Genomic DNA, 13,042 nt, shown 5'->3' with positions numbered 1-13,042 from the left:
GTTTATATAGGTCAGTGTATCGTTTCTTTTTTCCTCTTAATATCAATTACTGATCTAGAAAATACGAGTAAAATCAATGCAGGGTCCTTATTTGTGGCTTTAATCTCCGACTGAAGACATGACGAAACACGACAAACTATGGAGAATAGATTCAGTGTTTTGATCGACAACGGGGACTTCTCGCGATTTTCTACGACAGACAACAATCTCCATTTCGAAAGGTAAACTATACCCATCTGCTGGACTATCGAAACATGCATGCTTTTGGACTTGAGCTTCTCATTTTCATTTACTTTTCCGCATTTCTCGCTTTGCTAGTTTAGCCTACGTGACCAACGTGTTAGTGTTTACGTTTGAGCGGTAGCGCCCTCCTTGTGTAAATTAGCAATAGCCCCAATTGAAATAACGTACTTTAAGCTTACTGAATTGCTTGTTTTTATTTTTTTAGAACTAAAACCCTTTTCGAGGAGATACGTGCCTCCATAAACAACAATGAAGAACAGGACCGCTCTTTCTGGAGGCCTGTGCTCCCGTGGGGCGGCGTCTTCACCATCAGGGCAGGACGGAAGGCCGTGTCCTGCATCCCCCTGTGCGTGGAAATCCAGCTGAAGAACACGTGCACCATCGACGGCTTCCTCATGATCCTATATGTGATTCTCCGGGACAACCGGGGTTTCCACAGGGAGCTGGCTGTTTTTCTCGGCAAGCAGTTCATTGAACGTTTTCTGTACTTGATGGACTCCTGTGACTACACCACAGTGAAGATGCTGTGGATCTGGAACAGGATGTCCAAGAGACAGTATCGCTCAGAGATCCACCAGACGGCACTGGAGATCGACCTGTTTGGGAATGAGCACCAGAACTTCACAGAGAACCTGGAGAACCTCATGTCCACCATGCAGCAGAGCCTGTGCACCAACTGGAGCTGTCCAACTCGCTTTCAAAACATCACCAAAACTACCATCAACATCAGGCGAGGGCTGCGTTGCTTTGTCCTACCAGCATCTTTGGCTTATGAAGATCCATAAACCCTAAAGTTGTAACTTGTTTTTCTCCATCAGCCCTCCTCACGAGCTCCCACACAGAGATCCCATTCAGTCCGCTGTGGATGAGTTCTTCAGCCCCAAGCTCCTCCTCTGCACTGAAAAAGGGTGAGACACCCAAAGGACAACTTTAGGAGGCATTTTCCTTCAGTCTTTCTATTAAATTTTCCTGATGTGTTTTTATTTTTCATATTTCCAAACAGGTGTGATGGCTTAAGGGAGTTTTCTCACAGGGTATTCTGCCATGGTCCTCCACCCTTTGTTATTCTCAACATGCAGCAGTGGAGGTCAGAGGATCTGTCGTATGTTCCATACCACCTGGTTCTTTGTCAGCACAGGTAGGAAGAATCTCATCTTACTTTAAACATTTAAAGTTCCCACTCCTGTTATCCATCTTTTGAACTGTTGAACTGCGTTCTTTTAGTTATTATTGTATTACCATTTTTAGCCAAAATCAAAAAGGCTTTTTTTTCCTAGGACATAGTTTCAACAGAGCGGAAGTAGTTTGTGAGAAATTCTCCACAAAATGAGTTGTGGGCAGGACTGTTATCCCAGAGCAACCCTGCCCCCTCTTCCCGTCACCCATCTGTTTAGACACTAGCAATATTGAACTCAAACGAAGGAAAAAGAAGATGTTCGTGGATCTCTTTGTCTGCCAGTGGATGCATCAGAAAGGAGCAGACCAGGAAGCTTGTGACCCGCCCAGTGTATTTGCTCCATTTAAGATCAGCTCATTTTCAAACAGCATTTTTTTATTTGCTCCCAACAATCTGAATAAAGAAAAACTCAAAAATGCAATTTTAAGCTTAATCTTCTTTATAAATGTGCGTCATAATCAGAAAAATAGCCCAACAGCATGTTAAAAACGCACAGATAACACTAAAATATCCATTTTAAGCTTACAATTCTTGCAAATCTGGCACCAAATGTAATTTTCCGGACTAAAACTTGTCAAATATACACTTGTTTTTTATTTTTCAATCCCTTTTTTTCTTTTTCTTTATTTTTACAAAAAGTAGCAATACTTCCTAAAATGTTTATTTGTTCATAAATTTGTAAATATGCTAGAATTTTTCTCATCCATACGTAGCCAACTTTTACTTAGTTTCACTTTTAGGGAATTTTTGTCCCTCTCACTCACCAGTGACAAAAATGATTTAATGCAACCGCTTTTTTTAATTAAATTGTTTCTTAGATCTTCAATATATTCTTCAGTTCAATTAACACACTTATGTCACCAGTTTTAATCCTTTATATTTAGTTACTTTCACCCTCTTACACATTAGGAAACCTTTTAAAATTTAAAAACTATCATTTGTTGCAGAGTATCATCCAGGTGTCATCTGCTGCTTTATGCCAGAAATTACGACAGGATGTGTTTTCCACAGGTACCTGCTAGAGGGCGCCACACTCTTCAACAAAGAGGAGCATCACTACTCTGCAGCCTTTCAGATAGATGGTTGCTGGATGCACTACGACGGTCTGAGAAGTGACAATCTAATCCTGCTACACAGGCCGCCTGAGCTACTGCTGCTGTCCTCTCTGGTCTACGTTCGCGCCTCGCAGAAATGAAAACCTTCCAGTCCCAGGATAGATGAGCTAAATCCTCATCAAGCTCAAGGGTGTATCACCTTCTTCTGGGACTTCTCTGGCTTAAATCTTGGTAATACAATTCTTTAACAGCGATGTCCCCCCATTTTTATTGTGAGTTTTCACAAACCTTAGTGATTCCTGTTTCAGTTGCAAAACAGATGGACTGCACTGCATGGAAGTTAGTTTCCTTCTTGGACTGTAATCCGAGAACATAATGGACTATAATAGTTCTATAGATTATGTCTGTTAAAAGTATTTTGATATTCCTTCAAAGCAGCTACCAGAAAAGACTTTGATCTGCTTTGATCAATAGAGAACATTTTCAAAGTTCCTTTGGGAATTTACTTCACCGCATCAAGAAGTGCAAAAAAAAAAACATCCTCTCTTATACATACACATATATACAGTGGTGCTTTTTCTATTTACTCTGCTTTATGGATTAAAAAAATCCCTAACCGTTTAGCTAACACCTACTTAGATGATGAAATTATTTTGAGCCTTTTGTGTAAAATTCCTAAAATCTAGAAATGTTTCAATTTTGTCTCAAACTAAAGGTTGATGTCTGATTCTAAAGATGAAGCATGCTGCATCTATGTGAATGGAAGTTCTAGATCAACAGACTCTCTGCTATTTTATAAAATGTATTTGACCTCGATCACCAAATAGTGCCTGTGGCATAGAAAGCTTGGATGTATTTTGCTGTTAAGTCTGAATCAGAACTATTTTTGTCCCCAGTTTTTCTCTTAAAATGCAAATAAATAATTTGACATATACAGTTTCATGTTGTGTATGTGGAATTGTGAGAAGAGATTCAGAACGCCAGAGTACCTTAAGGCAAGCATTTATTTTATTTTTTTAAACTGGGTACAACTGCACCACAAAAACTGGCTGAGATGTATGGAAAATGTCCTCAAATGTGATCGGCTACATCTTTAGAATGTTTGTACATACTTCCAGCATTTTTCCACAGGAAAGAAAAGGCCAACCTCATTCCAGACACACAATGGAGAAATGCAAAAAGTAGCGGAGGATCAAGGGAGTTCACCCCAATTGGAACGTAAACGGGCGGCTCATTGCATACCAGGTTTTTGTATACAAGCACTTTGGTGAGAGTGGCGGTGACAACAAATAATTAAAAATAAACTTATTCTTTTGCAGATTCTCTTTTGCTGAAATTGTACTTTGTCACAACATGGTACATGAACGCCAGCACATCATTACGCCTGCGTGATCAGTGCTGAAAAAAACAACTTTGGACAAAATGGGATTTTAACACAAAATGACATTTGAAGGATCGTTTCTTTTGATCTGATTAAAACAGATCCTACAGAAAAATAGTGATCAACAAGCTGACTTTAGCTAGAGGCAAACGCAGCTTTTCGTGATTTAAAACAGGGATGGAAAGGGGGGGGGCATGTTTACAAAGTTTATGGTGGTAGCTACAATTTTAAAGTATGCAAAAAAAAACAAATCAAAGACAACATGCCACGTAAAGAGGGACTGACATGCAGCACACACAAAAAAAAGTGGTACCATTTGGAGTCACATGTCCACATTATTAGCCAACATGCCACATCGAGTTGTGTAACAGCAATAATGAGACGCCTTGGCCTTGAAAGACACAAACATGGAGAACACAAGTATTATTGCATCATCTAAATGCCATTAGCTTCCAACGTACAAACAAATTACAATGTGTATCAAAGAGTAAGTGCAACCCAGAGCCAGCTTAAAGGTTCCACCTTTGTGCAAACCCTGGTGGACGAAGCAACACAGAGACTGAGCAACGCACACGCCGCCTTCTGTTCAGGCTTTCTGCTACAGCTGTGCATTTTTGTGTCACCAAGTGGAGCAACAGTCTGCACAGCAACACCCTCAATGAGCTTCCAGTCACCGAGACTAATGTCCAAAACACACAGGAGTCGTGACGGCGGCAAGTTGGCTCGCACAGTGCTTCTGCATCCACACCAGCACACGGAAACGAGAAATGCTAAGAAGTTCGCTTTGAGAATGAAAAGAAGCCGTTTTAAATGTGGCACATGAAGATCCTGTTCAGTTTTAATGCTTTAAAAGTATATCAAAAAAAAAAAAAGTTTGGCACTTAACACAAAGCTGTGATCAGTTACCACAGAAAAGCAAGACTGCCACATTAGGGCACAAAACTCTGTTTCTCCAATTGGGAAGTCAAATGCTTAGTAAAAGTATATAAATGAAAATAAAAAAGGATATTAAAAAAAAAGTAAAACATATCGCTGACTTAAGAACAGTTTCCCTTTCAACAGACTATTTTATTGCATTGTCTGGAGCCTTGTAGTTTTTGTGCATTAAGGACGTCTAACGTAGCAGCAGCCAAACAGAAGTAAAAATGTGAAGCAATGCAAATAGCTGAATCCTGAATTCTAAATATAGCACCACTTAGTGTAACCGACACTGGACCGATGCGACAGGAGACAGAATTTCTGAACATTGCCACGACGAGTGGCATCTCACAACTAAAGTGACTCTGGGAATCAAACTACACACATTGGAGCACACCTTGATGACTCAGTGCAAAAAAAAAAAAAACACACAGGCAATGCACTAAAGGATATATTATTTTCTATATACTTCATTTATATTATATACACATAAAAAGAAAAGGCAGCCCTTTTTTTTTGAGAAAAATATAAAGACTTTAAACATTGCTTCTTTTTTGGGTGAAGCAGTCATTTGGATGCAGAAACTTCTCAATCTGAGCCTCAGTTCTGCACACAAATGTGTCACAAAGTAAACAGTCCTATCTGACATGCATGTACCTGTTGAGCAAACACGCTGCATGGCCAACAACTGCAGACTCCTACTAATGCACAAGCAAACTGTTTGTCAAAAAACTTTGAACAAACTGTTCTGGTTGCAGCAGAAAAACCAGAGACATTTGACGTCTCTGATGTTCGCGACACGACGGACAACTAAAGTGTCTGCCAACAGAAACTTCGTGAACAATCCCACAAGTCCCTGGGACGCGACTCGACTGCAGAAGAGCGGTCATCTCTACGTTGGCCGCTCCCCACCCAAACGTCTGCTCTTGACTTCGTGCCTTTGGTCATCTCTGAAGCAGTGACTGTGGTCCCCTGCACATTCATCCATCCGGAAAGTAACGGCATGTTCTCCTTCGCGTGCAGCTCCACTCATCTGCACCTGGAGGATTAATGCGGGAAAACAGGAGAAGACGACGAGGGCAAGGTAACTGTGTCCAAGTAGCTTCAGCGAGTCCTAGCTGGCATCTCTGTGGGTCAAAGGGCGGTCAGACCAAAGTTACAGCGGCAGTACATCATGCCACTCGAGTCCAACCAACTGTCGGAGATGGGATCGTAACGTTGGACAGTGTTCAGGTAGGACGACCCGGAGTGGCCTCCTACTACATACAGGAAGTTGTCCACAATGGCTGAGCCCACACCTGCAAGACAATGATGTTGAAAATTAGCTTGACCCACTAGTTTCTGCTGGTCAAAGACAAGGGCAAAAAGAAAAATAAACCCATTGGGATCATCATTGGATTTATTGTAAAAGTGCTCCCAGTGGTCTTTTAATAATGATCTCGTCATTTCTAGGCCATAGTTTCTGCAGATCAGCAGTGGTTCATTAGAAAAATTAACTGAGTTGTGGGAGAGAAAGTTGGCATGGAGCAACCCCGCCCCCCTTCCAGTCACCTGTAACTAAGCCGTTTTACACTATCCCACTACCTTACAGCTACTCACACCCAGAGCCTAGCGTTACCGGTGCATCAAAAATGGCGAGCAAACAGTTGCCAGCTCGGACGAGGAAAACAAAGACGTACATGGATCAATTTGTCTGCAAGTGGATGCATCAGGATGGAACAGAGCAAGGAGTCCACTCCAGACCCGCCCAGAGCATTTTCTACATCACATATACAATCCAACAGCATTCTTTCACCTGCTCCCGATTCCCAACGAATTGAATAAAGAATTACCGTATTTTCCGGACTATAAGTCGCACTTTTTTTTCATAGTTTGGCAAGGGGTGCGACTTATAGTCCGCAGCGACTTATATTAGAAATAAATTGAAATAAATACATTGTTAACCCTCCTGTTATGTTCATTTGTGAGGAACAGAGATGATGTTTCTGGGTCAATTTGTTGTATGAGGTATGTTAAGTGTTAAGAGTATGTTAAGTGACTCATAGAATCAGCAAACTTTTTTTTACAGTAAGATCTTGAAGGCTAACAACATAATATTCTATTTTCCAATGATTTCATAGATTCAGAAATGCAATAAAAGTGAAAACAGTTTCTACAAATACAGGATGAAAACAGAGTATTAGTTGGCCAATGATGCTTCATGAAAGGAATAAATAATTAAGTAAGAGAAAGAATTACTGTGAAATTATTAGATAAACAGTCTGCTATGATTGTGTCAAATAAGGTTGTGAAAGTTAAAATGCGACTTATAGTCCAGTGCGACTTATAGTCCGGAAAATACGGTACTCAGGAAAACAATTTTAAGCTCAATTTTGTACAATATATATCCTTGTATATCCTCCACCATGTAAAAAATGCCTCAAGTACATTTTCATCAGAGTGGGTCTTTATATTGTGGACTCAAATGGTTACTTATGAATCATAGACTCACCGGTGCGAGGTTCATTCATTGGTCTGCAAGCTGTCCACTGGTTCTGGTGAGGATCGTACCTCTCAATGCTGGACAGGTGGGACACTCCATTGTGTCCGCCAACCACAAATATGAAGCCAAGCATCACCCCCACTCCAAAGTTGATCCTCTTGTCTGCCATGGGGGCTACCATTTCCCAGGCATCCTTGCTGGGGTCATAGCGCTCCACGCTGTGTAAATTAGAGGAAATGCAATCAAAAGATAAGTATAATTTGGAAACATCAGTTCACCAAGCTCTGCTTTCATGATTATTTTGAATTTTAAATCAGTTTTTAACTTAACATCTTTAAGTAACAATGTTTGTTCATAGTAGCCTGTCCAATCCTGGTGCTCAAAAGCTTGTTTTCCAGCCATCTCTGCCCTGATTGGCTGGATTTAGAGGTCTAATTAACTGAGCACACGTAATCCAAGTAATGAGAAATAACTGGTTTAGGGAAAACAAACAGGGCGTTAGCTTGAAGAGTGGGCTTAGGCGTTCTTGAATTAGAATGACTGCATTTTCTTGTGGTTTAAATACAGGCAATAATTCTTTTAAATCCAGTTTAGAAACTTTCTGCAAATGAAGAGGAGCACAGGTGGTCTGGGATTATTTTTTGCAGCACCAGCGACAACACTCAAGACACCAGGGAATGAGAATCTCCCCCAAGATTTTCAGTCCGAACACATTTTCCTGAAGGGCTGTGGGTGTCAAGGAAACCAGCCACAGGGATGCAGTCCTCTGCTGAATCACAGCGATGCAGACAAACACCCCCTTACTAAAACATCAGCTATCACACCAATGCTCCGATTCTTCCTCACCTAATAAAAAGGCCCCAAGACATTTTCTCAGTAACTCTCGAGATCCTTCGCTTGATTGCCATTTCTATTCAGTACCTAGTTAGACCCCGAGAGACAAGATGGGTTACAAGGTCCTTAGAAAAAACTAAACTTTGTCTATCCGGTTAGACTAAAGTGTAAAGACTTAAGTCTCAGTGTAAGACTTTTATGCATCATTTTGATCCAGTGAAGCTTTCCTCCTATAAACCTGGACCCATGACACATTTAAGAAAACAACAGTTACTGTGCAGAAATGTCCCCAACGTGGCAACAATGGCACATCATAACAACCTCACCAACAGTGAGCATGGCCTTCATTTTCCAGCCTAAAAGCCATAACCACAGATGATTTAGGGAAAGAAAACCAGAGTGCCTTTACATCCTTATACGGAGCCCCTAAAGGGCCATTGATAGAAAAAAAAGGGAGGAAAAAAATTTTTTTTTGAAGTAAAAAAATAAAATAAAAAACTAACTGGTGCGCCCCAGTTAGTATCGGAAGATATCAGATAGTTGACCTGCTTGCTCATTGTGCACCAAGTAGCCACAGTTGTCTTGAGAATGGCTAAAGTTGAGGATATGGACCTTGTGAACTTTCTGAAAACACGAAATATTACTGACAATGTCATAACGTCACCTGAAACTAACTGGTGCGCACCAGTTAGTTTTTTTTTTTCTTTACTTCAAAAGAAAGAAATTTCCTCCAGTTTTTTTTTTTTTTTCATCAATGGCCCTTTAGGGGATCCGTATCCTTAAAACTACATTATTTCTTCCATAATACAACAAAGTTGAATTCTAAAACATGTTTTCTTGATCTTTTAATGGACTGTGTTATCAAGGATCTCAGGGAGAGATGACTAAATTAACCTGTAAGTAAACAATGTTTAAAAAAAAAAAAATGGATCAAAAAAGAGAAACTCATTGCTTTTTAGTTTGAAGTTGTAAAGCCAGCAGTATTTTGCATTTTGATTAATCATTATGTGTGCATTTCAAAATACACCAGAAAGTAATATGTGGTTAAATAAATAAATTTTTTAATCTCATCTATCTATCTATATCTATATCTATATCTATATCTATATCTATATCTATATCTATATCTATATATATATATATATATATATATATATAGAAAGCTCGCGATATGCGATATTGGTGATTAATATTGCGATAACGATATAATTTGCGGTATATAAACAAATATCAAACCAACCAAAAACATCATTTCCATTTCAATGCAACAGTATAAAAATTATACTCCAAATGACCCTTGTCGACATAGGAGGCAAACGTCAAACATAAAAGGGCTCATCTGATTGATCAACAGCGTAAACGGGTCCTTCCAATTGGTTAAATGCATAAAGGGATTTATTTCATTTATTCATTATTTCAAGCTGCCATGAGTTTGTTTTAGCACATTTAACCCTTGTGCTATCTTGGATGACCCCACCCTTACATTAACATGTTCTCCCTACCATGACAAAGGTGGATAAAGGTGGACGGATTTCATGTAATGCATGGACACCAGTGAAGATCACAAATCATTGAAGAAAAAAGGTTCAGTGCACTGTCTAGTGGGTCTAGATGACCCAACTCCCAATGTTAAAGTGCCTAAGATAGCACATGGGTCAAAGTAACCAATTATTGCGATTTTCCCCGTCTCTTGCGGTATGCATATTGCACAGCTTGATGTCGCGATAACGATAAATTTGCGGTATATTGTGCAGGCCTAATATATATATATATATATATATATATTCATATCAATGGCATTACCTGTTCATGTGTGCAGGGCCGTAACCTCCAATCGCGTAGATCATGCCATCCAACACAGCTGTGGCAAAGCAGCTGCGGGACTTTGTCATGGGTGCCACAGGTTGCCACTCCTTCAGCTTTGGGACGTATTTCTCCACCGACTGAAGGTAATACTGGCCATCATATCCCCCCAGGGCGTAGAGTTCTCCGGCCAGAACCACCACCCCGAGGGTACTGCGACACTCCGCCATACGCTCCACCGAGGACCAAGTGTTTGTCTCGGGGTCCCAGCTTTCCACTGTGCTCTCGTGTCTCCTGAAGCTAATTCCCTGACGCATGTGTGTGGCAATGCCTCCCACCACGTACACTTTGTGGTCCAGAACTGCCACTCCAAACTCGTATCGGGGAACACTAAGAGGAGCCAGTCCAATCCATGAATCCGTCTGGGGGAAATACATTTCCATGCTGAAAAATAAGCAGAAGATATTAATATATTAAAAGACACGATGAATACGAGAACAAATTTGGTTTTGCATTTTGCTATCATTACCTTTCCAGGGTGGCAAACAGTCCAGCTTTCCCTCCTATCGCTAGCAGCACTTTCGGGGCACACCTGGGTCGAGCCGACAACACGGTCTGATAGGACAGTCGGTGTTCAGGCATAAAGTGGTATTTCAGGGCCTCGTTCAGAAGATGCTTGCATGCGTGGTCATCGCGTATGAGGTGGTTTGCCTCATACAGTCGAGTGAGGAATTTGACGCTAAGAAGTGGAAGGCGAACGCAGTGGAGCAACTGAGAAAGGTGCTGCTGTCTTTCAGTGATGTCGTATTTTATCCATGATTCCAGGGCGTAGAAAACAGTCTCCTCTGTGACCACTTTAAGACAGTCATTAGACACGATCTCGTCCAGCTCGGCTCTCGTCAGTTCGAAGAATTCCTCTGTCTGACAAACCTCCTCAAAGTTTTCACATATAAACTTGGTCGCGGCCAGGCACAAGTCGTGACAGCCATACGTCTCTGCAAAGCGAGAAATGCCTATACAGTTCCCAGCATCCAGCTGACTTTCCAAAAAGGAGCAGCACTCCTTTAAAACGAGCTTCACCTGCAGCAAATTTGCAGCAGGTAGTAGTGATTCCACCGTTTCCTGGGAGATGAACACCGTGCCGGTGTAAGCATACTCCACAATGGCCTGAGGGAGTAAAACAAAGATACGTCACCATAGCCGTTAATCGGTGCTGCCAGTGTCTCCTTGTGCCATACATTACCTGCAAAGCAGCCTCGTCGATGCACTGGAATTCCACCTCAGAGGTCTCCTTTTCAGACAGATTACCTGTAAACATGGCCTTGAAGTAAGGACTTATACTGGCCAGCACTACTTTGTGGGCATGGATCTTGGCATCGCCCACACGTAGGACAATGTCACACAGTTCATGGTCCTGCCGCAAGAGCTGGAGGCCTTGCAGCAGCTGCTCCGAGTGAGGTCGTGTGAGGCTTGCAAACATATAGGATTGGTCCTGGTGGTCCATCTGAGGGGGGAAATGAACCAAACACTATAAAAATTACAGCAACTGGCTTCAGTTGACAAAAACTGGTGGTCTAATGGGGATTTATGTGTTGCGGAAAGATAAGAGTAATTTCACATTAAACAAAATTGTTGTATGTTCCAAATCCCATAATAATGCATTTTTCTAAAACATTCACGAAATTGGGCCGTGACGTTTCCAAATTGTACAACTTAGCCCAAAACACGCAGGTTAAAAATGTCTAAATTGTTGCATTTGGCTCAAACATATAATGATAACCTCAAGATTCTTAGGACGGACAATAACTGAATTCTTAAGGCAAGACTATATCAGAAAAATACATAAAAACCGCTCGCTACCTTTACTAGCACTACACAAGCAGATAGCTAACACGCTAGCAATCATACAGTGGAAAAGCCCGAACATCTTCGCTTTAATTTGCTAGTAGAACATATTTAGAACAGTCTTGTCAACGTAGTTTCGTCCGCAATTTTTTTTTTTTTTGCTTAAACGGATAAACGACAAAATAGTGAATATATGTTTAAATTCATTGCATTGCAGATAGCTGCTAAAATAAACACAGTTCCTGTGTGTTAGCTGCATCATTGATTGATATAGTGACATGGCTGACAGCCACTAAACGTGACGTTATAGCCAGCATTCTGATGACATTAAATCTGTTCAAATAAAGAAATCAAACCTGTATTTTATGGGCCGCTGGGCGTGGCAAGGCGATGGACAACTGGGCAGTGGCGGAGTTCAGCGCCGACAAGGAGGAACCCCGGACCGCTTTCAAGAAAACAACCGACTAACAACCGACCTAGCCACGAAGCTAACAGAGCGCTCTCTAAATATCCAACAGGACGAAACGCCCATTTCCGTTTCCTTCAAAATAAAAGGCTGCACGAAGAAAGAAGAAAAACACTTGGAAGCAAAAATAAAACATTTAAAAAAAGCAAACCTCAAACAAAAAATAAAAAAACGTGTAATCCTGTTAGTATGAATGTATACCGTTAAATATGATATCGCCGTTTCTGATGTAGCCTATACTTATCTACAAAACCTTAACAAAAGCAAAAATTGAAATATTGATAGAGTAAAAAAAGGGCATCATTTTTGTCAAAAACTTATACTGAATGAATTTTTCAAAAACCTATTTAAGAAAAAGTTAAATTTCGATGACTCTTTTTTGAATTTTCGTTTTTTTATACATATATATATATATATATATATATATATATATATATATATATATATATATATATATATATATATATATATATATATATATATATATATTGGTTTTTATTTGATATTTGCAAGAAGTATTCCTATTTTCTTTTAAATGACGTTCATTTTCTGTTTATAATTGGGGAGGGGGGCACACAAACTTCACCTGTGTTTCATTCATAGAGCCTGTTTACATGCAAGAAAAGTCTGTTTTGGTCATTTAAATAACATTATCTGATAGTCTTTTGCAGATGACAGTTATCCAATTGCAGAAAAAAACGATTAGGACATCTTTCTCCCCACTGATCTGATAAGAATGTAATTTCATGAATGTCATTTTTAATGAGGGCAAAAAGCATGGCAGATCCTTGTTGCATGAAACATAAACATTTAAACCAATAAACAGAGGAAAGCAGGG

The 13,042-nt window shown here is 40.3% G+C and overlaps 2 protein-coding genes across 2 annotated transcripts; one reads left to right on the top strand and one right to left on the bottom strand.

Moving 5' to 3' along the window:
* The first annotated feature begins 81 nt into the window (after positions 1 to 81).
* On the top strand, positions 82 to 3,407 carry dorip1 (dopamine receptor interacting protein 1). Its single transcript, XM_004082364.5, has 5 exons — positions 82 to 221; positions 449 to 973; positions 1,062 to 1,151; positions 1,247 to 1,381; positions 2,432 to 3,407. The coding sequence occupies exons 1-5, from the start codon at positions 139 to 141 to the stop codon at positions 2,613 to 2,615; spliced, it is 1,017 nt and encodes a 338-aa protein (XP_004082412.1). The 5' UTR covers positions 82 to 138; the 3' UTR covers positions 2,616 to 3,407.
* Positions 3,408 to 3,461: 54 nt separating this feature from the next.
* On the bottom strand, positions 3,462 to 12,283 carry klhl28 (kelch like family member 28). The gene is made up of 6 exons (XM_023951299.2): positions 12,095 to 12,283; positions 11,137 to 11,397; positions 10,423 to 11,060; positions 9,894 to 10,337; positions 7,266 to 7,474; positions 3,462 to 6,072 (listed from the first exon to the last, which is right to left on the bottom strand). The coding sequence occupies exons 2-6, from the start codon at positions 11,395 to 11,397 to the stop codon at positions 5,909 to 5,911; spliced, it is 1,716 nt and encodes a 571-aa protein (XP_023807067.1). The 5' UTR covers positions 12,095 to 12,283; the 3' UTR covers positions 3,462 to 5,908.
* Positions 12,284 to 13,042: the final 759 nt, after the last annotated feature.

This window comes from Oryzias latipes, chromosome 22 (assembly GCF_053564925.1).
Source record: "Oryzias latipes strain Hd-rR chromosome 22, Olatipes_Hd-rR_3.1".
NCBI lineage: Eukaryota > Metazoa > Chordata > Actinopteri > Beloniformes > Adrianichthyidae > Oryzias > Oryzias latipes.
This window is presented reverse-complemented; position numbering and strand designations above follow the sequence as displayed.

Excerpts from the sequence above, each read along its gene's own strand:
- klhl28 (XM_023951299.2), bottom strand. The coding sequence starts at position 11,397 with ATGGACCACCAGGACCAATCCTATATGTTTGCAAGCCTCACACGACCT. Across the intron at positions 11,061-11,136 it reads TCGACGAGGCTGCTTTGCAG|GCCATTGTGGAGTATGCTTA; the intron begins GTAATGTATGGC and ends TTACTCCCTCAG. Across the intron at positions 7,475-9,893 it reads GGCCCTGCACACATGAACAG|CGTGGAGCGCTATGACCCCA; the intron begins GTAATGCCATTG and ends TAATTTACACAG.
- dorip1 (XM_004082364.5), top strand. The coding sequence starts at position 139 with ATGGAGAATAGATTCAGTGTTTTGATCGACAACGGGGACTTCTCGCGA. Across the intron at positions 974-1,061 it reads AAAACTACCATCAACATCAG|CCCTCCTCACGAGCTCCCAC; the intron begins GCGAGGGCTGCG and ends TTTCTCCATCAG. Across the intron at positions 1,152-1,246 it reads CTCCTCTGCACTGAAAAAGG|GTGTGATGGCTTAAGGGAGT; the intron begins GTGAGACACCCA and ends ATTTCCAAACAG.